Genomic DNA, 27,272 nt, shown 5'->3' with positions numbered 1-27,272 from the left:
GACAATAATACTTCAAGAGGAGTAAAAGGGAACTGGAGTTCCCTTACTACAACCCTTACTGTCTTGAAGCTTCCACAAATTATCACCAATGCCTGGGATTTTGGTAACAGTTGTAAAGCAACAGGGTCAATGCAAACCTGTGTACTCTAAGGAATGGTGTCTGACACTTATATTATGAAAACTGCTTAATCAAAGATTTTTCTAGTTTTGGAAGATTTTTTAGCTTTAGCAACAACAGTGATAAAAATCCTCTTGCTGCACAAAACGTGTTGATATTGTAAAAAATAGGGAGCTTTAAGGACACTAGAGTGCTTGAAGATGGGGATACCTTTTCTGACAAGCAGTAGCACCAAATTCTGAAATAAGGCTGAGCAGCTCCACTGGCGTTTGAGTGGGAAAACATGATCAGTTAGCAAAAGACAACAACAGAAAGGGTTTTCACCATTACACACATTTAGGAGGAAAACTTCTGTAATTGAATATTTGAATACAATTCCATTACCAATCCCAAACAAATATTAAAACAGTATGGGGTTGATCTGCTAAAGGCAAATAGTCTGTGCACTGCAAGTGTAGTTGCACTAGTAAATCGACCCTATGGCTATACATTAAAAAAAATTTACTCACATAAAATAAAGACTACACCAAAAGTGCACCAATAAAACTTCACGTTAAAATGTAATCAGTGAAGAATTAACAGAGTCCAACCAAAGAGCCGGAAGCTGAGCCAGAGCATACAAGACTCATGATGTCATCCTCAAAGTTCTGCACTGCCAAACAAGGGAGGCTTCATTGTGAAATGCAACTCCTTTGAGATTTTTATTAATGTGTAGGCATAGTATAAAACATTCTTAAAGTGAAAAAATACAAGAGCCACATGTTGAGGTTGTGATGCTTTTCACTATACATATGGTTTGCTGTATTTCTGGTTAACATTTAAAGCTATGCTTAGAATCATTGGAACATGCTCTACAATGTAAAAGTTATTTGTAAAACTGAATGCTTCACTTTAGCATTTGAGAATGTTTGCAGCACGCTGTCAAATAGCTTCATAAATGTTAACTTGTTCTCAGCTAATGCAGAGAATCTACCAAAACACAGGCTGCATCAGCTATGTTAAGGTACAATCGCACTGTTGCGGTGTGGTAGCATGTGTAATTGGCGTGATACAGTGCTATTCATTATTAAAAGAGAAGTTTGGGTTTGTTTTTTTTTCCATCAAATTATATTTACCTAGGTGGATGCATTATCGCTCCAATGCTGCATCTGTTCCAGCTCTAAGCGTGAGAACTCAGTCATCACATGACCACTGATCGCTGATTTCTCACAGCCTCTCTGAGCAGATCTGAGCTGTCTGCTCTGCCCCTACACCTCCACACTCACTGAAGCGCTGGGCTGTGGAGGGGGGAAGGAGCGGCTGGCTCAGGCTCTCAGCAGATCACTGAGAGGCTGAATCAGGTGTCGCTCCAGACCCTAGGGTGGATCCCAACTTTAAAGTCGGGATCTTTCCCCAGCCTGGACCAGCTTCAGCCCGTTGTCAGCTGAAAACAGGTCACAGTAGTGCAGAACGAACTGCAATCCTGTGATCCACAGAAGTACAGCCAAAAGAGCTTTGCCATATGGTGTGCTGCACTGCAAAAATGGTACATGTCTGATTTCTAGTGCAGACTTGTAAGTTGCTAGCTCATTCAAATAAATGGCCTGCCTTAACGCAGAGGAAGTTCCACTTTTGTGGGAAAGAAAAAATTAGCAAAAAAAAAATAACGTATACAATTGCAACTTAAGTCATATTGTAACTGAATGTTAATAAAAATGACCTTTCCTTTTCAATCTGCAGAGCTGTAATTTTCTGTAAAATATGGCTACCTGCAGCAGGGGTATATCGTGAAATCAGTGGGCCCGTGTTCAAGATCAAAAGTGGGTTAAAATCTCAAGATCAAAATTGCGTTAAATATTGGGCATGGCTTAAAGGGGGTGTGGTTAAAGAGAGTCTGAATGATTTACATAGTGCAGACTGTGGTAATGTTAAATAGGGAATGTACAGTGCAGAATGAGGGGGGCAAAAGATGCCAAGTGTGAACCTTCCTCCCATACCAAAAAGGGTCAAGAGTGCATAAAGAGGCTGGGTTGACATAGTGGACCAAAATGATAACCTTAAGATATTACCATTTAAAAAAAATAACAGGATAGGGAAGGGTGTTTCCTTTGTGCAATGTAGTCATAAAAATTATAAAACAGAGTCAATCTTCAAAAATTTGTACCTGGGAAACAAGGTAGCTTATAACTCACAAGTGCACATGTAATTCTGCAAATATGACTTTATACAATTATATATCTACTTTCAGATCTATGGTGATAAGCAACTGCATCCATGTTCATCTCCTATATACCAACCTATACTTCCATTTATCTCTTTTATATACCATCCTATTTATCCATATACTTTTCTTATATACCATCCTATTCATCCATATACTTTTCTTATATATCATCCTATTCATCCATATACTTTTCTTATATATCATCCTATTCATTCATGTACTTTTCTTATATACCATCCTATTCATCCATGTATCACTCTTATATACCATCCTATTCATCCATGTACTTTTCTTATATGCCATCCTATTCATCCATGTATCACTCTTATATACCATCCTATTCATCCATATTATTTCATTATACCATCCTGTACATCCATATACAGTGAAGGAAATAAGTATTTGATCCCCTGCTGATTTTGAATGTTTCCCACTCACAAGAAATGATCTGTTAAAAAATCGAATGGTAGGTGTATTGTAACACTGAGAGACAGAATAGCAACAAAACATTTTTGAAAGTTCGAGTAGCCAAACGTCAGCCACCAAACCTTAATGACTTGGAGAGGATCTGCCAAGAGGAGTGGGCCAAAATCCCTTCTGAGTTGTGTGCAAACCTGGTGGCCAACTGCAGGAAACGTCTGACCTCTGTGATTGCCAACAAGGGATTTGCACCAAGTACTAAGTCCTATTTTTTTGAAGGGGATCAAATACTTATTTCCCTCATGAACATGCAAATCAGTGCATAATTTGTTAGACATGCATTTCTTTTGAATTTTTTGTTGCTATTCTGTCTCTCAGTGTTACAATACACCTACCATTCGATTTTTAGACTGACCATTTGTTTGTGAGTGGGCAAACATTCAAAATCAGCAGGGGATCAAATACTTATTTCCTTCACTGTACCTCTCCTATACCATCCTGTACATCCATGTAGCTCTCATCCCTAGTACAATACCCCTCCTAGGTCAGTATGCCCCCAGTACAATACCCCCCAGGTCAGTCTTTGCCCAGTGTAATACCACCCTCCCATCCTCAGGTCAGTCTGTGCCCAGTACAATACCCCGCACCAGGCATAGACTGACTTGGGGGGTGTATTATACTGGGGAAGAGTAGAGACTGCTCCATATGTGGCTAGCACACAATTCCTCCTGCCATTTAAAGTGTAGGCATTGAAGTGTTTCTGAACACAGGTGACATGGTAGTTTTTTTAATCGTGTCCTGTCATGTTCTATTCCTTCTCCCATACACCAATCTTATCTATGTTCTTCACCAGTCACTACTCCTCACCCCTTCTCCCCTTGTGGTGACTGTGAGATCATGATGGAATGGGATGGGAAGGTCAGGTGTTTGCAGTGGAGGCTGAGAACCGCCACTCTGTGTGCAAGCTGCCAGTAATGTAACCTGTGTCACAGAGGGACTCCCAGTTTTCACAACACCCGAGACTTACTGCTGCCAACTGGCACATGGCCACGCATAAAAAAACGGTGAGGCAGACTAAGCCAACTCCCCCATGTGTAGCTTTCCAGCACTGGACTGTTAGCTGCTGATGTGGGCTCACTGTGTCTCCACCACCACCTTGGACAATGCCGATGATTGGTCCCATCTCCCTCTATGGGGTGGGTTCTGTGGGGATATCTACAGCTCATAACCCAGACTCTGGACTGTGCATATTTGCATGTGTGAAGGTGACAGGTATCATGCCGCTAACAAAAAACAGAGTTCAGACCGTTGATTGTGGGGGATCCATGCACCCTCTCATGAGATGTTCATGGGGCCACCGGGCACTGCTCGATTGGTCAGTCTGCCCCACACAGATCCCCTGTGACAGGGCAGTAGCAGTGAGCAAGATTTGGGAGGTACCAGCGGGTGGGCGCCAGGCAGTAACAGCGAGTGAGCCCAAGGGAGTGACAGGGTCGGGCCCTGGAGAGTGACAGCGGGCGGGCCAGAGAGTGACATTTGGGCAGACAGTGACAGGAGCAGGTATGCCGGCAGTGACACTTGCGCTTCCGTGCCTCAGACTTGTTTCATCCATAGGTGCAGTGTAGTCACTGCAGTGCCTCCCCCCACTCTTGGGGCCCATGTGCAATTAACCCATGGATGTTACGCCACTGACCTGGAGGCAATCTGTACACAGAGTGTGTACAGGACACCCCCTGAAAATGTAATTTCCTGCTTGTGTAATTGGCTCACTGATTTTCCCACAAGTCTGCACAAGATACAAGTCAGATTTTTTACATCCCCTGCAACAAAAATATCATTTTTTGTGAGATACTCCCAAAGGGAAGTCACGTCTAAAGGGATTCAGACATTGACAATTTTCTTATTAGAGCACTGCAGGTGCAGCAGCTGATTGATAATCATAAAACCACTCCCATACAGATTCACTCTACACATGGACACAGACAAACAAAGCTATTTCTTCAGAATGACAAAAAGGTAGAATTCTGCAACAAAGTTTGTTAAAATCTTTACAATGTTCATAGACCACCCCGAGGAGAATATTTTTTTTCTCAACAGCAGTGAAGTTACTCTTTAAAGCTGAATGAACACTTTCTGCTTCTAAAAGCTATCTGGTTAAACCTGAACCCTGGCAGTGGAGAAACCATAACTATACTTCAGAATAAATGGAAAATTGCAAAAAAACACTAATATGTTGTCCTGGCAGCAGGGGTATTAGTATATAACTATATTAACCATTAGCCGCCCGGCCAATAGCCGTTTGGCGGCCGGAAAAATGCTTTAGATTTCCGGGTGGACGCCATATGGCGTACTCCCGGGCATGCGCAGCTTGTGCACTTGCAGAGCCACGCAGCGGCGCAATCTGTCACCGGCCGTGTACCTCGGACACGTCCGATGACAGATCTGAGTACCGGCCCCCGTTGCTGGTACCATGTGACCTGCTGTGACCAATCACAGCCGGTCACATGACAGTTGTATACAATGGATGGCTTCATTCATGCCATCCATGGTATACTAGTGTCTAGCTGTGAATGGTCACAGCGATCACATGCACATGTCATGTGATTAGCTGTGGCCAAATCACAGCTAAGCACAAAAAAAACAAAAACAAAAAAAAACCCTGAATGAATCGATGTCATTCAGGTAAATGCTTGCTTATAGCAAAGAAATTCTTTGCTATAAGCAAATTGTGTAAAAAAAATTAAATAAAAAAAATACTGATCACTTCCCCAAAGTAGTACAATGCTATTATGATAACATTGTACTACCTTGGTCATAATGAAATATGAAAAAAAAGTCTTAAAAAATGAAGAAAATGTAATAAAAATGTAAAAATAATAAAAAAATAAACAAAAATTAAAAAAATATATATATATTTGTTTTTCATACTGTCACCAGTCAGTGTCCCTGATCACGGCCATGCCAGTTATATGATGATGGTGACAGTATGTAAAAAAAATAGTGAAAATAATTGTTTTCATTTTTTCATTTTCCAAAAAATTATGACAAAAAAAATACTTCAAGAAACTCGCCATTCCTCTTATGAAGTACGTCGGACTGTCTACTTTGCAAAAAGGGGTCATTTGGGGATATCTGTACTGTTCTGACATTCTTGGACCTCAAGATATTAGATTGGCTGTCAGTACTTCAGGATTGATCAATATTCAGATCTATACCATAGTTTGTGAACTCTATAACTTTCCTACAAACTAAAAAATACATCCTAATTTGGGTTATTTTCACCAAAGACATGTAGCAGAATACATCTCGGCCTAAATTTATGAAGAACAATTATTTATTTGCAAACTTTTATAACAGAAACAAAGAAAAACGTGGGGGTTTTTTTCAAAATTTTCAGTCTTTTTTTGTTAATTTAGCAAAAATAAAAACCCCAGTGGTGATTAAATACCACCAAAAGAAAGCTCTAGTTGTGTGAAGAAACTTACAGTCAGGTCCATAAATATTGGGACATCAACACAATTCTAACATTTTTGGCTCTATACACCACCACAATGGATTTGAAATTAAACAAACAAAATGTGCTTTAACTGCAGACTGTCAGCTTTAATTTGAGGGTATTTACATCCATATCAGGTGAACGGTGTAGGAATCACAACAGTTTGCATATGTGTCTCCCACTTGTTAAGGGACCAAAAGTAATGGGACAATTGGCTTCTCAGCTGTTCCATGGCCAGCTGTGTGTTATTCCCTCATTATCCCAATTACAATGAGCAGATAAAAGGTCCAGAGTTCATTTCAAGTGTGCTATTTGCATTTGGAATCTGTTGCTGTCAACTCTCAAGATGAGATCCAAAGAGCTGTCACTATCAGTGAAGCAAGCCATCATTAGGCTGAAAAAAACAAAACAAAGCCATCAGAGAGATAGCAAAAACATTAGGCGTGGCCAAAACAACTGTTTGGAACATTCTTAAAAAGAAGGAACACAATGGTGAGCTCAGCAACACCAAAAGACCCGGAAGACCACTGAAAACAACTGTGGTGGATGACCGAAGAATTCTTTCCCTGGTGAAGAAAACACCCTTCACAACAGTTGGCCAGATCAAGAACACTCTCCAGGAGGTAGGTGTATGTGTGTCAAAGTCAACAATCAAGAGAAGACTTCACCAGAGTGAATACAGAGGGTTCACCACAAGATGTAAACCATTGGTGAGCCTCAAAAACAGGAAGGCCAGATTAGAGTTTGCCAAACCACATCTAAAAAAGCCTTCACAGAACAACATCCTATGGACAGATGAGACCAAGATCAACTTGTACCAGAGTGATGGGAAGAGAAGAGTATGGAGAAGGAAAGGAACTGCTCATGATCCTAAGCATACCACCTCATCAGTGAAGCATGGTGGTGGTAGTGTCATGGCGTGGGCATGTATGGCTGCCAATGGAACTGGTTCTCTTGTATTTATTGATGATGTGACTGCTGACAAAAGCAGCAGGATGAATTCTGAAGTGTTTCGGGCAATATTATCTGCTCATATTCAGCCAAATGCTTCAGAACTCACTGGACGCCGTTTCACAGTGCAGATGGACAATGACCCAAAGCATACTGCAAAAGCAACCAAAGCGTTTTTTAAGGGAAAGAAGTGGAATGTTATGCAATGGCCAAGTCAATCACCTGACCTGAATCCGATTGAGCATGCATTTCACTTGCTGAAGACAAAACTGAAGGGAAAATGCTCCAAGAACAAGCAGGAACTGAAGACAGTTACAGCAGAGGCCTGGCAGAGCATCACCAGGGATGAAACCCAGCGTCTGGTGATGTCTATGCGTTCCAGACTTCAGGCTGTAATTGACTGGAAAGGATTTGCAACCAAGTATTAAAAAGTGAAAGTTTGATTTATGATTATTATTCTGTCCCATTACTTTTGGTCCCTTAACAAGTGGGAGGCACATATGCAAACTGTTGTAATTCCTACACCGTTCACCTGATTTGGCTGTAGATACCCTCAAATTAAAGCTGACAGTCTGCAGTTAAAGCTCATCTTGTTTGTGTCATTTCAAATCCATTGTGGTGGTGTATAGAGCCAAAAATGTTAGAATTGTGTTGATGTCCCAATATTTATGGACCTGACTGTATAAAATTTTAGCTTGGGTACAATGTTGTATGACCGCGCAATTGTCATTCAAAGTGTGAGAGCGCTGAAACCTGAAAAATGGCCTAGGCAGGAAGGGGGTAAAAGTGCCCGGTATGGAAGTGGTTAATGACAGAACCATATACAGTCTCTACTAGGCAGAAATTTGTGGACTGCTACACCTGCATTCTTTATTCTAAAAAGGTTGTTTGCATGACAACCAGACAAATAAAACTTCCAGAAGAAGTCAGCAGTAGCAGCCTACACATGTCTCCCAAAACAGGTTTTTTTTTAGTCCAACGTTAAACTTTTTCCTTTTTTATTCATATTGGATATAGTAAGAACGGACTGGAATCAGGTTTAATTGCAATTTCTGACACTACTGGTGGGTATCCTCTCATGCTTTATTCCTGTGCTACCAGGACAAGTTGGGAAGGGTAATGACTTCAGGAAGGTGCAGACAGCAATATCTCACAGTGGTTCTAACAATTTCCATAAATATTTTGTTGTTACCTATATCCCCTCTGAAGACAAGTCAGATCACTGTACCTGACAGATCCTGCTCCTTTCATACCCGATCTTGAGACAGGCTGAATTTGGACTTTAATGTGCCCAGATTATGCACACTAAAGTAGTTACAAATTTTAAACAAGCATTAAATGCACTTATAAAACAAGCCCCTTAAAGATTAAGTGCTGGTTTTGCCTAAGGTTCTAGCCACTCTTATTCACCTTATCCCTTGCTCCTACAGGTTCTTCTTTCCATATGACTGGTCTCCTCTTTGACACTTCATCTGATGGTCACAGTTTTGTGACCAACAGTCCTACATCGTAAATGAGGACACCAAGGGCCTGAAAAATCAGGTGAACTTCTGCATAGAAACCAATCAGCTTCCAGGTTTTATTTGCCAAAGTTTAATTGAAGAAGCTGAGGTTAGAAGCTGACTGGCTACCATGCACAGGTGCACCAGATTCTGAGTGAACAAGTTTTAGCAAATCTTCCAGACTGTGTTTTTTTAAACTACCAGCAGAAAAAAAACTAACTGGGATTTTGTTGGGATCTCTGACAATAACTTCACTTTAAAATAACTAGAATAACTAGAGAGGTGTTAAGAATATATAAATTGTTTCGTGTCAATAGTCTGGACACAAGTGTACTTTAAGTACTGTCCTTAGCTTAGCCACACTTACCTGTCAGCACTAACGAGGACTATTTCGAATTTTTGACCCAACTCTTTGATTTTTCTATACGATTCCACTAATACTCTTGTCAAACTTCGACAAGGAGGACACTGTAATTTAGAAATGGTACACTTAGAAAATTCTCATACATAATTAACTTGCAGTAAGCACACTATACAAGCTAAAGTTCTTCAAAGCAATATTTACACATACAAGGCTTAAGAAGTAGCAAGGAAAGCCTATAAAGTTTATGAAGGTTAGTTTAGAAGGGTGGCCCATTCTCAAATTTTGGATTCAACTGAAACATTACATACTGTATAGGTAAGCAGAGAGTATTTATATTTGTCAATCACATGGCTTTACCATTTGATGTTTTCTCCCTTGCTAACATTTCTTTGGAGAGCATGCAAAAGACACATGCAGCAGAACAAAAGTTAATGTTGCTTACTTTCACATTGTACTGTTTATTGCAAAGTCCAACTTCAAGTTAAGCTGCTCCATATTCTGTGCCAAATACAGTAAACTATTTTTGTACCAACCAGCCGGGAGAGCCCCTACTTTTATGTACTTCTCTTTGCTATGTCATAAAAGCAATTATTTAATTTGCCAATAAAGGTAATAACCTGCAGCACCAAACAATCAAGAGTGCAACAAATCACAAAGTACAATTAGTCACATACAGTGGGTATAGAAAATAATCACCCAGCTGTATTTACATCCCAGTGAAAGATATAACACCAACATGTCATGAAAAAAAACATTCAAAAACAGAATCGCCGAGTTGGAAACAGGATCACCCCCCCCTCCTAAAAATGACTGGTAAACTCAATCAGGTGTAGCTAATCACTTTCTCAATGGCACACAAAGCCATTTGACTTTCAATTGTGATCAGCTGTGGTCACTTTGATTAGCTTAGCATGAAGAGCTTTCCTGGAGCATTTAAGTCCCTGTAGTGCAACTGAAGTAAACAGTGAACTATCGGTGGCAAGGCACTGTCAAATGATCTCTGGGATAACGTTGTGGACAGGCACAAGTCAGGAGATGGATACAAAACATTTCAAAGGCTTTATTAATGCCTACAAGCACAGTGAAGTCTATTAAGAAGTGGAAGGTAACTGGTACAACACAGACTCTCCCTGGATTAGGCCAGGAGGAACTTGGTCAGAGGCTACCAAGAGGCCTACAGCAACTCTGAAGCAGTTGCAGAAATTTATGACAAAGAGTGGTCTTTGTGTGCATGTGACCACAATATCACAAATTCTCCTCAAATGTGGTTGTATGGGAGGACTGCAAGAAAAAAGCCACTCCTTTAACCACTTGCCAACTGCAGATAGTGGAATGACAGCTACACTGTGGTTGGCCAGTTCTGGGAAGACGTCATACGACGTCCTCCCAGAACGCGCCCTCCCGTGCGCCCCGGGGGCCGCGCACCCGCCGATCTCCATGATCGCTGTGTCCTACGGACACAGCTGATCACGTGATGTGGTAAAAGGCCGATCACGTGATGTGGTAAAAGGCCAATCACAGCGAAAATGCAGTTGCCGCTTATCGGCTGCACTTTCCTCCCGCTGTCAAAGCATGAGGAAAATACTGCCAATAACCAGCAATTGTCAGAGGAAGGATCGCCTCTGATCAGGGCACTGATGATCAGTGCCCAGCTGTGCCACCCACCAGTGCTGACCATCTGTGCCCAGCAGTGCTGCCCACAAGTGTCCAGCAGTGCTGCCCAACAGTGCCTAGTAGTGCCGCCCACCTGTGACCAGCAGTGCCACCTATCAGTGCAGCCCATCAGTGCCCAGCAGTGCCACCAGTCAGTGCCTAGCAGTGCCGCCAGTCAGTGCCTAGCAGTGCCACCTGTCAGTGCCGTCAGTCAGTGCCGCCTACCAGTGCCCAACATTGTTGCATATCAGTGCCAGCTCATCAGTGCCGCCTATCAGTACCACCTCATCAGTGCTGCCTATCAGTGCAGCCTCATCAACGCACATCAGTGAAGGAGAAAAATTACCTGTTTGCAAAATTGTATAATAGAAACAAAGAAAACTTTTTTTTTTTCAAAATGTTTGCTATTTTTTTGTTTATAGCGCAAAAAATAAAACACCCAGCGGTGAGTACATACCACCAAAAGAAAGCTCTATTTGTGTGAAAAAAATGATAAAAATTTCATCTGGGTACAGTCTTTCATGACCGCGCAATTGTCAATCAAAGTGCGATAGCGCTGAAAGCTGAAAATTGGCCTGGGCAGGAAGAGGGTATAAGTGCCCGGTAGGCAAGTGGTTAAGAAAGGCCACATGCAGTCACCACTGAGCTTTTCCAAAACTCACCTTGATGACTCTGAGGCCACATGGAAAAAGGTGTTATGGCAGATGAGACTAATATTGTGTTTTTTGGCCTCAACACTAAAATTATGTCTGGCGGAAGTCCAATACAGCTCACCAGCCAAACACCACCATTACTACAGTAAAGAATGAAGGTGGTAATATCCTGTTATGGGGGTGTTTCTCTGCAGCAAGGATTGGAGCAATTGTCAGGATAGAAGGAAAAAAGGATGGGGCTGAATACCATCAATTCTTGTGGAAAATCTGCTACCCTCTGCCAGAAAATGGTCAATGGTAAGGTGGTTTACTTTCCAACATGTCAATGACCCAAAGCATACAGCAAAAATGACCACACAGTGGTTGAAAGAGAAAAAGGTGGATGTCATTGTCAGAGCCCAGACTTAAATCATATCAAAAATCTGTGGAATTACTTAAAAACTGCAGTCCACAAATGGTCACCATCAAATTTTACTGAACTTGAGCAGTTCTGAAAAGAAGAGTGGGCAAATATTGCAATGTCTAGATGTGCAAAGTTAGTAGAGACATTACCCAACAGACTAAAGGCTGGAATTAAATCAAAAATTGGTTCAACAAAACACTGAAACGAGTGATCCTTTTTGCAACTCTATGATTCTGTTATTGAATTTTTTTATTTTTTTTCTGACATATTGGTGCTTGGATGTTATAAGTTGCACTGAGTAAATACAGCTGGATAAACAAAAACTGTATCTTCATTTCAGGCTGCAAAGCAACATAATGTGATTATTTTAAAGGGACACACACAATGTTTTTAAGAATTTTTCCATATCTTCACAGACACTCACCCAATGTGCAGAGAAATAAACACCAACATAAGACCCTTCCAACGTACTACTGTCTTGGCTCTGACCATTGTTTCTGAGCAAAAGTCCAGCAATTACTTCACTGAAAGGCTTTGGCCCCCAAGGGAATTCCAGACCTGGAAAGATTGATAACCAGAAATGAATTAAAATGTATCTGTACTTCTTCCTTGTTTAGTCCAGCAGTATACATTTTCTGTAAGCCACAGAGCTTTAATCACTTTGCCTCTCACACCTGTTCACCCCTTACAGACCAGAACAATTTTTGCATTTCTGATATGGATCTGTTTATTCGGCGATAACTTTGCCATTACTTAAGATAACAATGTAATACATACACTATATTGCCAAAAGTATTGGGACAACCAATTAGAGAGCTAATTTTCCAAGGCTTAGATATTAAATGGGTCACTCTCAGAAGCTCAGTGAATTGAAGAATGGTACCGTGATGGGTTGCCACCTGAGCAATAAGTCCATTAAGTCCAATAAGTCAATTTCACGGTCAGCTGTTTGTGGTATTATAACAACGTGGAAGCAACTGGGAACAATTGCAACTCAGCCACGAATGGGGTCAGCGCATGCTGAACTGCACAGTGCACAGAAGTCGCCAACTGTCTGCAGAGTCAATAGCTAAAGACCTCCAAACTTTGTGTGGCCTTCAGATTAGCACAACAGTGCGTTGAGAGCTTCATGGAATGGGTTTCCATGGCTGAGCAGCTGCATGCAAGCCTTATATCACCAAGTGCAATGCACAGCGCCGGATGCAGTGGTGTGAAGCATGATGCCACTGGACTCTACAGCAGCGGAGACTTGTTCTTTGGAATGATGAATAACGCTTCTCTGTCTGGCAATCAGATGGAGATTTCTGGGTTTGGTGGTTGGTACTTGCCTGACTGAATTGTACCAAGTGTAAAGTTTGGTGCAGGGAGGATTATGGTGTGAGGTTGTTTTTCAGGGGTTGGGCTTGGCCCCTTAGTTCCAGTTAATGGAACAATTAAGGCTTCCGCATACAAAGACATTTTGGACAATTTCATGCTCCCAAGTTTCTGGGAACAGTTTGGGGATGGCCCCTTCCTCTTACAACATGACTGCACGCAAGTGCACAAAGTAACATCCATAAAGATATGGATGAGCAGGTTAGGGGTGGAGGAACTTGTCTGGCCTGCACCTCAACCCGATATAGAACACCTTTAGGATGAATTAGAGCGGAGACTGCGAGCCAGGCCTTCTCATCTGACATTAGTGATTTACCTCACAAATACGCTTCTGGAAGAATGGTCAAACATTCCCATAGACACACTCCTAAACCTTGTGGAAGCTGTTATAGCTGCAAAGGGTGGGCCAACTCGATATTGAACCCTATGGACTAAGACTGGGATGCCATTAAAGTTCATGAGCGTGTAAAGGCAGGCATCACAATACTTTTGGCAATATAGTGTATATTGTTTTTTAAGTACAAACAAGGCTTTCTTATCGGTAATTTTGTTTAGCAACAATAATCTTTTTTTCCGCAATCCTTAGACAATTAAATGAAACAAAACTAAGCAAAACACACTTTTCTTTTTTTTGAGCAGTGTTAGTAAAAAAAATAGAGTTACTGCACATAAAAAGTGCACATTTTATTCTGTAATGTGTCCTGTTTAAAACAACACTAATATTATGTTTCTGGTACAAAGAATTGCAAAATTATTTACAAATGAAGTAAAGTGGGTTTTTTTCAATTTTGTGCTTTTTTTTTTCAATGTGATACGTGTAAATATATGTTAAAGGTGTAAAAATATTAACAAAGCAAAAAAAAAAGTTTAAATACTATTATTTAATAAAATAGAAAAAAAAAGGAAAATTATAATTGAATGGAGAAGGAAAATAAGATGTTAATTAGAGCTGATTAAACTAAGGGTTAATAAGGGGGTTAAACAATGGAACATTTAATTAAAAGACTACTTTGTTGTTTTTTTTTTACTTGTTGGGTTTCTTTAGCTGACTTTATCCACAGACTGAAGTTCATCCCTTTGGTCTGCAGATAAACAGAATGATACAAAATTAAACAAGGTTTCTTTGTATCTTTCTGTATTAGTAGCTGAGCAATGCTGTTGATAAACATTGTCAGTAGGGCTGAAACAACCAATCAACATAATCGATTAAGAAAATAGTTGTCAACTATTTTCATAATTGATTAGTTGTTCAGCCGATTAGTTGATCTGCATAAAGAATGCATTATTTGTTTACATATCAGAAAAATACAGTGCAGTACATCTACAGCTCAGTACACCATTCATACATGTCAGTATATTCAGTGCAGCACACATACAGACCAGTATACCATCCATATATGTCACTAAGTACCTGAGAACTTGTGAGGAGCAATGCCTTATGGGACATGTAGTTCTGGACAAGAGAAGGAAGTGATAAAGGCAGAAGTTATTTTTTACCTTGCTGTAAGAGCAAACTATACTATACTTTGCAGCTTGCTATGGGGACACCCTGAAGGCTGGAGGAACCTGAAGCGCTGCTGGGGGGCCCCCAGAAGAGGAGAATCGGGGCTGCTCTGTGCAAAAGCATTACACAGAGCAGGAAAGCATGGCAAGTTTGGTAAAAAAAAAAGCCAACGTTTACAATCACTTTAAGGGCTCCGTGCACGGAAGATCAGCATCTGAACCCAGAGAAGCTGGAGGCCAATAGACTCTATAATATAAGGCCTTACAATTAAATTTAAAGTAAAAGTTTACCAGTATTGTGCATTATATTTAAAATGATTATATCCATGCAAAAAAAAGTCTCAATTTTCAGTACTACTTTTCCATAAAAGATTTATATCCCCATTCCATCCATCATATACACGGTATACACAATTATTAGGCAACTTGTATTCTTGAGGATTAATTTGTTTATTGAACAACTACAATGCTCTTGGTCAATCCAAAATGTTAATAAACCTCAAACCAGAATATTTAGGAAAGTAAAAGTGAGGTTTTGGCTTTCGTAGGAGAATATCTATGTGTGCACAATTATTTGGCAACTATTAGTGTGCAGAATTATGCAGCTAAAATGAAAAACGAACATTTTCCCATCTCACTTATTTATTTTCATCTGTCAAAGTGAGAAAAATACACAAACAACTCAAAATTTACAAATAAACATTAAAAAAAAATAAATCAGTAACCATTATCCACTTTTCTTTTTAATAACAGTCATAAGCCTTTCTTGTCAGTTTCTTGATCTGCTGACGATCAACTTTTTGTACAGCAGCAACCAAGTGAGGTGTACTGTTTTCCTTTACCATAAATCTCCTGTTTATCCGCTATATATACATGTGATTTTTCATTTCCGGGCAGGGGGGCACACGCAAGCGCCCTACATGCGCCTTCGCTCACGGCTGTAAATCACCGGGCCCTGGCTGGTAATTACTCACCTGCGCCCAGTGATTTCCAAGGATCTCCGACTCGGAGGACGACTGTTTTGTTTACTAACAGTCCTCCTCCCTGTCAATTCGGGCACACTGCTGTGGATGCCTGTGCATAGCACAGCCATCCACAGCAGTGTGATTACAGTGAATCCCGCCCATTAAAGCACTCCCTGCACACAACCCTTTGATTGCCCCTCATGTTAATCACTGTATTGGTGTCACTGGGGATGTCCGTAACACCAAGTCAGTTCCCCCCCCCCCCCCCCCCCCCGTGTCAGAATGTCTGCCGCAGTCCCAATATAAGTTGCTTATTACCACCATTACTAGTAAATATTAGAAAAAAAAAATCCCAGTATATATACCGCCATTTGTAAATACTATAACTAGCAAGCAAACCAATTAATTTACACGTATTGGGTTTTTTTTTTTTAGCAAAGACATGTAGCAGAATACATTTTGACAAATTTATGACACAATTTTATTTTTTAAATTTTTATACTGGACACATCTAATAGCAAAAAGTAAAAAATACAGTTTTTTCACTCTAAATTGTCAGTCTTTTTTTTTTTATGGCGCCCAAAAGAAAAACCACACAGGTGATCAAATACCACTGAAAGAAAGCTCAATTTGTGGGAAAAAAGTACATAAATTTCATTTGGGTGCAGTGTCGCATGACCATGCAATTGTCAGTTAAAGTACTGCAGCACCGTAACGCAAAAAATGGCGTGGTCAGGAAGGGGAGTAAATCCTCAAGAGGGCAAGTGGTTAAGAAGAGTCCACAAGTTCTCAACAGGGTTTAGGTCAGATGAGGAAGGGGGCCATGCCATTATTCTTTAATCTTTAAGGCCGTTACTGGCTAACCAGTGGAGTACTTCAATGCACGTGATGGAGCATTGTCCTGAATAAATATCATGGTCTTCGTGAAAGATGCAGACTTTTTCTTGTACCACTGATTGAAGAAAGTGTTTTCTAAAAACTGGCAGTAGGTTTGGGAGTTGATTTGAGTCCATCTTCAACCCGTAAAGGTCCAGCTAGCTTCTCTGTAGTAATACCAGCCTATACCAGTACCCCAACTCCACCTTGCTGGTGTCTGAGTTGAAGTGGAGCTCTGTGCCCATTACTAATCCAGCCACGGGTCTATCCATCTGTTCCATCAAGAGTCACTCTTCTCATCAGTCCATAAAACCTTTGAAAAATCTGTCTTCAGATATTTCTTAGCCCAGTCTTGATGTTTCAGCTTCCCTTACCTTAGCCATGTCTCTGAGCACTGAACACCTTCTACTTCTGGGCACTCCAGGTAGGTTGCAGTTCTGGAATATGACAGCACTGGAGGATAATGGGTTCCTGGTAGCTTCATATTTCTTTTCAAATCTTTGGCAGTTAATTTGCATCTTTTTTTCTCAACACATTTCTTGTGACCCTGTTGACTATTTGCAACAAAACATTTGATGGTTCTGTGAATACACCCCAATATCTTACCAATTTCAAGAGTGCAAACCTCTGAAAGACTTTACAATGTATAACTTTTCAGAGTCAGTTAAATCTTTTTTGGCCCATTTTGCTTGAGGGAAAGAAGCTACCTAATAATTATGCACACCTTGATATAGGGTGTTGACTTCCTTAGGCCACTCCCTCTTTCATTACACAAATACACATCACCTGATATGACTAAATCCAATAAGCATTCAAGTTTATACAGCTTGAAGTTGGACAATATGCATTAAAATAACAATTTGGTCAAAATACTAACTTGCCTAATAATTGTGCACACAGTGTAGCTTCATGTCTGACTTCAAGTTAAAATACCCTGTATATCCTACTTCTGCATATATTTATTAATATTGTTATATATATTTATTATTACTTTCACAGTATAAATTAACCCCTTATAGTAGTGATTGTCTGCTGTTTTTGTATTATAAAGGGCTAATTTTTTTTTCACCTCATGACAGATGATAAAAAAAATGCATTCTGCTGCTGCTACTAAATGCCTTATGTTGGCCATACCCATATTATTGGACAAGAATATTTGTACGCAAATTCTTTTTACATTCAACGAATGGACGAATGTCGTTGAAAATTTCACTCACTTTTGACTTGACCCCACTAACGATCAGAAAATTGAAAGAACACTCTTAAAACAAACATTTTCAAATGAAAAATTAATTTGTGTATGGCCATCATAAGTGACAGCAGGTGCAGATAGCTTGTATCAAGCTACAAACCTATGACAAGGAAGTATGTCATGCATTATATTATAAAACAATCCTGTCTGAAAATCTGAAAAACAGTGTTTAGGGTCTTTTTAAATTTTTTTCCCCCTTTAAATAAAAATTTTGATGTCTGATGAAATGTACCAGATTCAACCTCTAATAGTATATACATCTCTTCTGTCTGTTATTCTCAGCGTGGACTAGGTATTTTGTTCTCTAACCATACAGTTGGCTATTTATATTTACCACTGCATATAGTTATTCAAGAATATATTATATATACATACACACACACACATACATACATATACAAATACAGGTGAAACTCGAAAAATTAGAATATCGTGCAAAAGTTCATTTATTTCAGTAATGCAACTTAAAAGGTGAAACTAATATATGAGATAGACTCATTACATGCAAAGCAAGATAGTTCAGGCCGTGATTTGTCATAATTGTGATGATTATGGCTTACAGCTCATGAAAACCCCAAATCCACAATCTCAGAAAATTAGAATATTGTGAAAAGGTGCAATATTCTAGGCTCAAAGTGTCCCACTCTAATCAGCTAATTAAGCCATAACACCTGCAAAGGGTTCCTGAGCCTTTAAATGGTCTCTCAGTCTGGTTCAGTAGGAATCAAAATCACGGGAAAGACTGCTGACCTGACAGTTGTGCAGAAAACCATCATTGACACCCTCCATAAGGAGGGAAAGCCTCAAAAGGTAATTGCAAAAGAAGTTGGATGTTCCCAAAGTGCTGCATCAAAGCACATTAATAGAAAGTTATGTGGAAGGGAAAAGTGTAGAAGAAAAAGGTGCACAAGCAGCAGGGATGACCACAGCCTGGAGAGGATTGTCTGGAAAAGGCCATTCAAAAGTGTTGGGGGCTTTCACAAGGAGTGGACTGAGGTTGGAGTCAGTGCATCAAGAGCCACCACACACAGATGGATCCTGGACATGGGCTTCAAATGTCGTATTCCTCTTGTCAATCCGCTCCTGAAAAACAAACAATGTCAGCAGCGTCTTACCTGGGTTAAAGAAAGACACACCTGGTCTGTTGCTCAGTGATCCAAAGTCCTCTTTTCTGATGAGAGCAACTTTTGGAAACCAAGGACCCAGAGTATGGAGGAAGAATGCAGAGGCACACACTGCAAGATGCTTGAAGTCCAGTGCGAAGTTTCCACAGTCTCTGTTGATTTGGGGAGCCATGTCATCTGCTGGTGTTGGTCCACTGTGCTTCATTAAGTCCAGGGCCAACGCAGCCGTCTACCAGGAGATATTGGAGTACTTCATGCTTCCTTGCGCAGACGAGCTTTATGGGGATGCTGACTTCATTTTCCAGCAGGACTTGGCACCTGTCCACACTGCCAAAAGCACCAAAACCTGGTTCAATGACCGTGGGATTACTGTGCTTGATTGGCCAGCAAACTTGCCTGACCTGAGCCCCATAGAGAATCTATGGGGCATTGCCAAGAGAAAGATGAGAGACATGAGACTGAACAATGCAAAAGAGCTGAAGGCCGCTATTAAAGCATCCTGGTCTTCCATAACACCTCAGCAGTGCCACAGGCTGATAGCTTCCATGCCACGCCGCATTGAGGTAGTAATTGCTGCAAAAGGGGTCCAAAACAAATACTGAGTACATATGCATGCTTATACTTTTCAGAGGTCTGATATTGTTCTATGTACAATCCTTGTTTTATTGATTGCATGTAATATTCTAATTTTCTGAGATTGTGGATTTGGGGTTTTCATGAGTTGTAAGCCATAATCATCACAATTATGACAAATCACGGCTTGAACTATCTTGCTTTGCATGTAATGAGTCTATCTCATATATTAGTTTCACCTTTTAAGTTGCATTACTGAAATAAATTAACTTTTGCACGATATACAAATTTTTCGAGTTTCACCTGTATATATATATATATATATATATTTTTTTTTAAATCTTTACATATTAACTAAATGATAAATTAAATGTTTTTTTTATTTTTATCCGAATAATTAATTACTCGAAACAATAGTCAGCTAACTACTAGATTATGAAAATATACATTAGTTGCAGCCCTAATTGTCAGACTGCTTTTTTTTTTTTTACAGCTCCAGTTGCTGGGACCTTCTCTATGTATTTGGCAATGCAGCTGTGATTGATAAGAGCTGAATTGCTGTGTACTGGGACAGGGGGGTCTCGGCAGCAGAGTAGGACAGGACATTCTACACACACCCTGTGCACAACGAAGCCCTTTTTTGAGGCATGTGTAGACCGCCCAATGTCTTGGCAATGCAGCTGTGACTGAATTGCTGTGAACTGGGACAGGGGGCCCAGGCAGCAAGACAGAAGGACTGGACGTTCTACACATGTCCTGTGTACAATGAAAGCTTTTTTTGGACAGGTGTAGAACGAACAAAGTCTGCAACTGGTTAGAGTGATTGTAAACCGTTGTAAAACAGCCCATTCAGTTTAAAATAGAAATGAATGGCAAAACATTTGTGTATAGTTAAAAAAAATTACAAATATCTTTTTCCACTTTTTTGTAAGTGATCACATTCCTTCTGTTCTCAGCTGCATAAGAGCTAGAGGAGGAGAAACAACAATACACTGATCTTCCCAGTGAAAGGCTGTGCGAGGGTGTGGTGGGGGCTGTCAGGACAAGTCTGATGGTTGGAGGAGAGCACACTAAGTTCCCAGCACAGCTAGAAAACTAACCAGGCTGCGCTCTCATGCTTAGTGTGGGCAGTGTTAAATAGAAAAGAAGAGGGATGGCAGGAACACCAGGGATTTAACACAAAAGAAGCAATACAAAGAGAACAGGATACATTTTTATATGGTACTGCAAGCACATATCAGGAATATGAAATGGTGGGTTTACAGATTCTTTAATGCAGGCATCTGCAAACCTGTGTCCAGACCAGGGAGAGTCCTGACTTTTCAGAATGGGAGAGGTGGGGGAGGCTGTCAAGATGACATTGGTGCTATGAAATTTCTGTACTATGACAGTGTTTTGTCAAACCCCATCTCCTCCTGCAGTCTTTGGGGGCTGAAAAAACAGATCAATTCTACACAGACCTAAATCTCAAGATCGGATTAGACTCTTCTTTTTTTTTTCTAGATACTATAAAATGGCTAATCTAGGTCAGGAGATACAATGGCAGTCAACTGATTTGACCCAATTGTGGTTTTTTTTTGGAGGCATACCTTTGCGCCTGTTCTGATCGGCAACCTCCTTTGGTTTCCCTCGAAGGAGAGGGGGGCGTTGAAGTGTCCCATTGCTAAGCATTCTTTACACCTATGGAAATCGCTTGAAAACTTGACATATCTTCTTCTCACTGTCCACCCATCTACCATCTATCCTGGGCAACATGTTACTTTCCTTTGGTTTTACTAACCTCACAGTCTCTACTTAATGATATACTTGCTGACAGATTCAGGTATAAACCCATTTGAGACCCTTTAAGATAAGTATGAACTCCACTAAAGAGAGGCCATTTTTCATGTCCTCCCTCACAGCATTTTAGGGAGTCTTGCTGAAAAATCCATGGGATTTCGGACTAATCATTCTAGTCTACTCCCTATTGCTCTTAAACACGAGGAAGAACTGAAAAGGAATATCGCAGCAGATGACTGGAACTAGACTTGGCTCAACACAGCCACATCTTCAGGACATCTTGGCTGTGAAGGTCAACTACAAACTCCTCCTCCTCTGGTACCTGGTGGTCCCCTAACATATATCTCATACTGTTCCAATTGATTCTGCCTTATGTTTTGGAGATGTCATGCAGTAGACTGCTTAAAGCATATTTGGTTGGGATTGCCTGAAAGAGCAATGATTTTGAATCAGAGTTTATCAAATGATAAATACAATTATTGGTTTAATGTTAAAGAAATTCCTTAACAGTGGAGCAGGTTTAAAGTCTCACTCACACCTACATCTTTACTGCATACAAATAGGTTACTGCTTGCACACAGAAAACCCGATGCATCCTAATTTTGAAATTTGCGCACCAGGCTTTTTTTTTTTAGAAAAACATTCCATAGAGTTTAGGAAATATGGATGGAGTTCTATTTTGCCCCCGCATAGACTCTATGAACACTCTTCCACTGTGCCCGTTTATAATGCTCCCCCACCAACCTATCCTTCCCAAGATGTCCCTCCTTCCTTCCCTTTACCTTTTCCCCCCTCTTTCCTCTAATTTTATCTTTTTATTCCAGTTTCTATTTCCTGGGGGGGGGTCGCAGGGGTCCAGAATTTTTAGTCCCACTTTCCTTTCCCTCTTTCTCTCCTTGTCCCCTACTTCCAGTGGCTGCAGCTTTATGCCTCGATTGCACTACCCATTACAGGCCACTGTTCTGTTTATATAATTGTTTCTTCATGGCATGTGACATTCAAGGTCATGTATCTCACTTTCTAATGTTTTTGTAAATGTCTGCACACTCTATATACATTCACGGTCAAAAATATTGGCACCACTGCATTTCTGTCAGATAATGTACCACTTAGCCCAGAAAATTGTTGCAATTACAAATGTTTAGGCATTCTCATGTTTATTTCTTTTCTTTGGTATGACACAAAAATTGGAGGAAGAAAAAGCCAAATCTGACACATTTCACGCAAAACCCCAAAAATAGACTTAACAAAATTATTGGCACCTTCTCAAAATTGTAAGAAAGAATTGCATTCCAAGTTTGTGATGCTCCTGTAATTTGTAATTAAACTCACCTGTATCAATTAACAGGTGATGAGAATATAGAAGTCACACTGGCGACCAGTTAAAATGGGGAAAAACTGACTCAACCTTTCTGTTGTGTGTCTCCATGGAGCATGGAGAAGAGAAAGAGCAGCAAAGAACTGTGAGGATTTGAGAACAAAAACTCAAAAAAGCATGGACAATCTCAAGGTTACAAGTCCATCTCCAGAGATCTTAATATTCCTGTGCTCACTGTGCGCAACACTGTCAAGAAGTTTACAGCCCATGGCACTGTAGCTACTCTCCCTGGATGTGGATGAAAGAGAAAAACTGATCAAAGATTACAATGAAGAATTATTCGAATGGTGGCCAAAGAACCTCGATCAACTTCCAGACCAATTCAAACCTCAGGCACAGGGTACAACTGTGTCAGCTCACACTATATGTCGCCATCTGATTGAAAAGGGACGCTATGGTAGTAGACCCAGGAAGACCCACTGCTGATACAGAAACATAAAAAAGCCAGATTGGAGTTTGCAAAAACGTACCTGAGGGTGCAATGTAGGGCTCAGTGTCAGAAAATTGAGTCTCCTTCAGAGGTCATGGGTCTTACAGCAGGACAATTATCCAAATCACACATCAACAAGCACCCAGAAATGGTTTCAGACAAAGCACTGGAGAGTAATGAACTGGCCAGCAATGAGTCCAAATCTCAAGCCCATAGACCACCTGTGGAGAGATCTCTAAACAGCAGTTGCGAAAAGGAACCCTTCCAATCTGAGACACCTGAAGCAGTTGGCAAAAAAAAGAATGGTCCAAAATTCCAGTAGAGAGGTGTAAGAAACTAATTGATGGTTACAGGAAGCGATTGACTTCAGTTATTTTGTCCAAGGGGTGTGCTACCAAATATTAAATTGAGGGTGCCAATAATTTTGTCCAGTTTATTTTTGGGGTTTTACATGGAAACATGGAAAGGGTCAGATTTGGCTTTTTGTTTCTCCATTTTTTTTTTTTGGTCACACCAATACAAACAAAAGAAATAAACATGAGATTGCCTAAACATTTGTATTTGCAACAACTTTCTGGGCAAAGTGGTGCATTATCTGACAGGAATGCAGCGGTGCCAATATTTTTATGTATGTAGATATATAGTGACATTATGAAAGGAAAAGTGATTGATGGACGCTATGTGTCACCTCACGCGTTCATATCTAGGAGACTAAGGTGGAGTGGAGTCCAGTCTGGGTTTTCCAGGCCACTTTGGCAGGGTTGGTTCCGGGCCAGATTTTGCGTTCCACCGATGACCACCAGCACGTGGTACAAATAAAGCAGGACTGGAGCAAGGGGTTGTTCTTGGCCTGGGACTCAGGAAAGGCTACCTGAGAAAGCTGTGGATGTGAAACTGTGAGATAGGAATCTCTGCTGTTTAGTTAGTGCCTGGATGGCAAGGATTTATTTTCTGTGTTGTTTTGATTATTTGCAACCTGAAGTCAGATTTTTAGGAAAAACCTGCTGTCTGGACTGCCTTTTTCCCAGGGAAGGTGATCCCCACCTGAGCTAACCCCAAAAATATATAACTATATGTCTGGAACTGAAAAACTACTTGAATTATCAAAAATGTATTGCGCAAAATCTTCAAATTATACTTTAACACATAAAACTCTGTGTCATATTTTATTTTGAACCAACATCTTTTTCTATTTGTACAGCTTTGGGGTTTTTTTCCAAATCATACTTACCTTGGAGTATGCAACATCTGTCCCCTACCAGCTCTAGGTGTGAGAACTCAGCGATCACATGACCGTTGATCGCTTAGTTCTCACAGTCACTCTGAGCAGAGCTGTGACTGTTAAAAACTGGCTTCTGTTAAATGGCCATGTTGAAGGTCCCCCCTGTCAGAATACAATAGCTCAGTGGAAAGGATCCCTGCATCATATATTGTCATGTTGATGTGGGGATCTGTCTGTTTTTTTTATTGTTTTGTTTTTTGTTCAACCTGCTTGTTGAACAAAAAAAACCTGTGTGTATACCCAGCTTAAGAGCGGAGTGCATCTCCAGCAGATCAACAGGTATTTTTCTGTACTGCAGGAACTTTAAAGAGATAACAAATGGAAAAGGTAAATATACCCCCTAAGGTGTTCCAGATTAGCTCCAATATATGGGTTATGTCCATCTCTGATCATGCTCCTGTCATAATCAGACTACATGTAGAAGGGTTTCAGGATAACATAACTATGTGGAGACTAAATGAGATACTTATACAGGATCCTGAATTAGAGAAAAGGTTAAGGCATGAAATTGAGCCATTTTTTTAGCTCAATGAGACTGAAGAGGTGTCGGTGGCCACAATCTGGGAAGCGCATAAAGCATATATCAGAGGAATATTGATTTCAATGGGAGCAGAAAAAAAGAAAGAACGAGGGAAAAAAAATAAAGACGGTGATGGAGGAGCTCTACAAGTTAGAACAGTCACATAAAAAGAAGACAGGTACAGACGTATATCAGAAGATAATTATTAGAAGAGAAGAATTAAAAGATCTTATGGAACAGGAGTCGAGAAGGATAATGAAAAGGGTCTCAAAATAAAGATATCAGTGGGGGGAATAGACCTGAAAAATATTTAATGAGGAAGCTAAAGGAAAATAAATCCAAAAACTTTATAGAAAAAATTAAAGACGACAAAGGAGAAATGGTGTACGCCACCACTGATATTGGCAATAGGTTCCAAAAATATTATAGCCGGCTGTACAATGTGAGCCCCAGCAACCAAAAAGAAACAGAGGAGGATGTATAAATCTGGTAAAGATGGTGATAAACCAAAAATCCTTTAGAAGTTTCACATGCTCCCAGTACACCTGCAAAGATCTTTCTTTGGGCGAATAAAGAAGATGATATTTACGTTTATCTGGACAAACAAGAAACCGAGAATTAGGTATGAGGTATTATGTAGGGCAAAAGGGAATGGGGGTTTGGGTATGTCTAATGTTAAGAAATATTAACAAGCGGTGATATTATCACGAATAATAGACTATAGTATTGTGGTAAATCCTCCTGTGCTGCTATGCCTACTAGGGCTAGTGAACAAAAGCAGCTTACATCCAACCCTCACCTTTAGATGGACATGGATAAACTATTATAATAGTGATGTAGCGCTGTATTAACTTAAAGAGCCTTAAGTTAGGTAAAACATTGCTTCTTCAATATGAAAAAACCAATATGCTGTTAATCAGAAATAAACTTATGACATTTGTAGATGATACATGCAGTATAATACAAATATATCTAAGTGATCATAATATCCTTATCGTGAAACACAGTGATACCCTGTGCAGGGGTATGTGTCACTTTAAATAGGTGATCTATATAAGTAATAAATCAGTCCACAATATCCGGTGTCTAACTTGTGTATCAACAGCCCACACACACAATGACAATCTGCATGCTCCTGTGCTGGTGCAGGTGGTGAATAATGCTCCTAAATGGCAGGCGTGCCCGCTCACCTTCCCCCTGCGACCCACAGGGGCCAAAAAGCCTTACGGATCACCCAGCATCCTACACGATCTCTCCACACAAGGATAGGCTCCACCACCTTCAGTAAGCTTTCCTCCACCTTCCACTATTCCTCCATGGGCAGGTAGTAATATGGACGCTCATAAATAGACATGATGTTTGGAAATCATACAATAGAAACACAGAGATCCTCCATAGTGTGACACTGTATGTATAGCTTTAATATATAAAAACCGCCAAGCACAAACTCACATTTAAGCAGCAGTACAAAAAGCCTGTGTCACCTCACATGGGTGAACTGAGAACTCTCTGGTGTACCAAGATGGGGCTGGACCGGAAATACGTCATACGTCACCTCGTCGCATCTACGCGTTACGCCACGCCCCTCGTAGCTTCATCAGGATGAAGCTACGAGGGGCGTGGCGTAATGCGTAGACGCGACGACGTATTTCCGCTCCAGCGCCATCTGTGTCATAAGTTTATTTCTGATTAACAGCATATTGGTTTTTTCATATTGAAGAAGCAATGTTTTACCTAAAAATAAGAAAAATTGGTGTAGCGCTAAGACAAATGTCACTAAACATACATATACATATATAATCATGCATATATAAACCTATTGCATATCCCCTAATGGGGGAACGTGACTATATGCTTGTGATGGTTGCACACAACACCATGCAAAGGAATAATATATTTCAACAAGTGACAAAGGTGAATATATTACAGTCCACTTCACACAAAAACTGTGATCCTTTTAACAAGCGTGAGAGTGCCACTGGTGCCACAATCCAAAAATGGTTTGAGTGCCTCCTCACCTCCCCGCACTGACCACAAGGGCCAATACGCCTTTGCACCTTATAAGGTATATTCCTCGAATATCAGCCGGTACAGGTCCACACTGGATGCTACCTCAGGCGCTGTTATCCCGTTGACGGGTCTGTGGAATACGGCGTCTGCTGTGCATCATCTGCTGATATATTACCACCACTGTATAGCAGCTGGAGGTGGCTTTTTGGATAACAGCGCCTGAGGTAGCATCCAGTGTGGACCTGTACCGGCTGATATTCGAGGAATATACCTTATAAGGTGCAAACACGTATTGGCCCTTGTGGTCAGTGCGGGGAGGTGAGGAGGCACTCAAACCATTTTTGGATTGTGGCACCAGTGGCACCAGTGGCACTCTCACGCTTGTTAAAAGGATCACAGTTTTTGTGTGAAGTGGACTGTAATATATTCACCTTTGTCACTTG

The 27,272-nt window shown here is 40.5% G+C and overlaps 1 protein-coding gene across 1 annotated transcript in view; it reads right to left on the bottom strand.

Moving 5' to 3' along the window:
* Positions 1 to 27,272, bottom strand: part of NXN (nucleoredoxin) — a 230,416-nt gene that overhangs the window by 86,242 nt on the left and 116,902 nt on the right. The window contains exons 3-4 of the mRNA XM_089668446.1: positions 12,188 to 12,321; positions 9,058 to 9,158 (exon numbers count right to left, since the gene is read on the bottom strand). Coding sequence (XP_089524572.1) covers positions 9,058 to 9,158; positions 12,188 to 12,321 — 235 coding nt within the window. The remainder of the gene's footprint in view (positions 1 to 9,057; positions 9,159 to 12,187; positions 12,322 to 27,272) is intronic.

The sequence above is a fragment of the Staurois parvus genome, unplaced genomic scaffold (assembly GCF_062004578.1).
Source record: "Staurois parvus isolate SC_StPar_1 unplaced genomic scaffold, SC_StPar_1.0 ptg000058l, whole genome shotgun sequence".
In the NCBI taxonomy this organism is placed as follows: domain Eukaryota; kingdom Metazoa; phylum Chordata; class Amphibia; order Anura; family Ranidae; genus Staurois; species Staurois parvus.
This window is presented reverse-complemented; position numbering and strand designations above follow the sequence as displayed.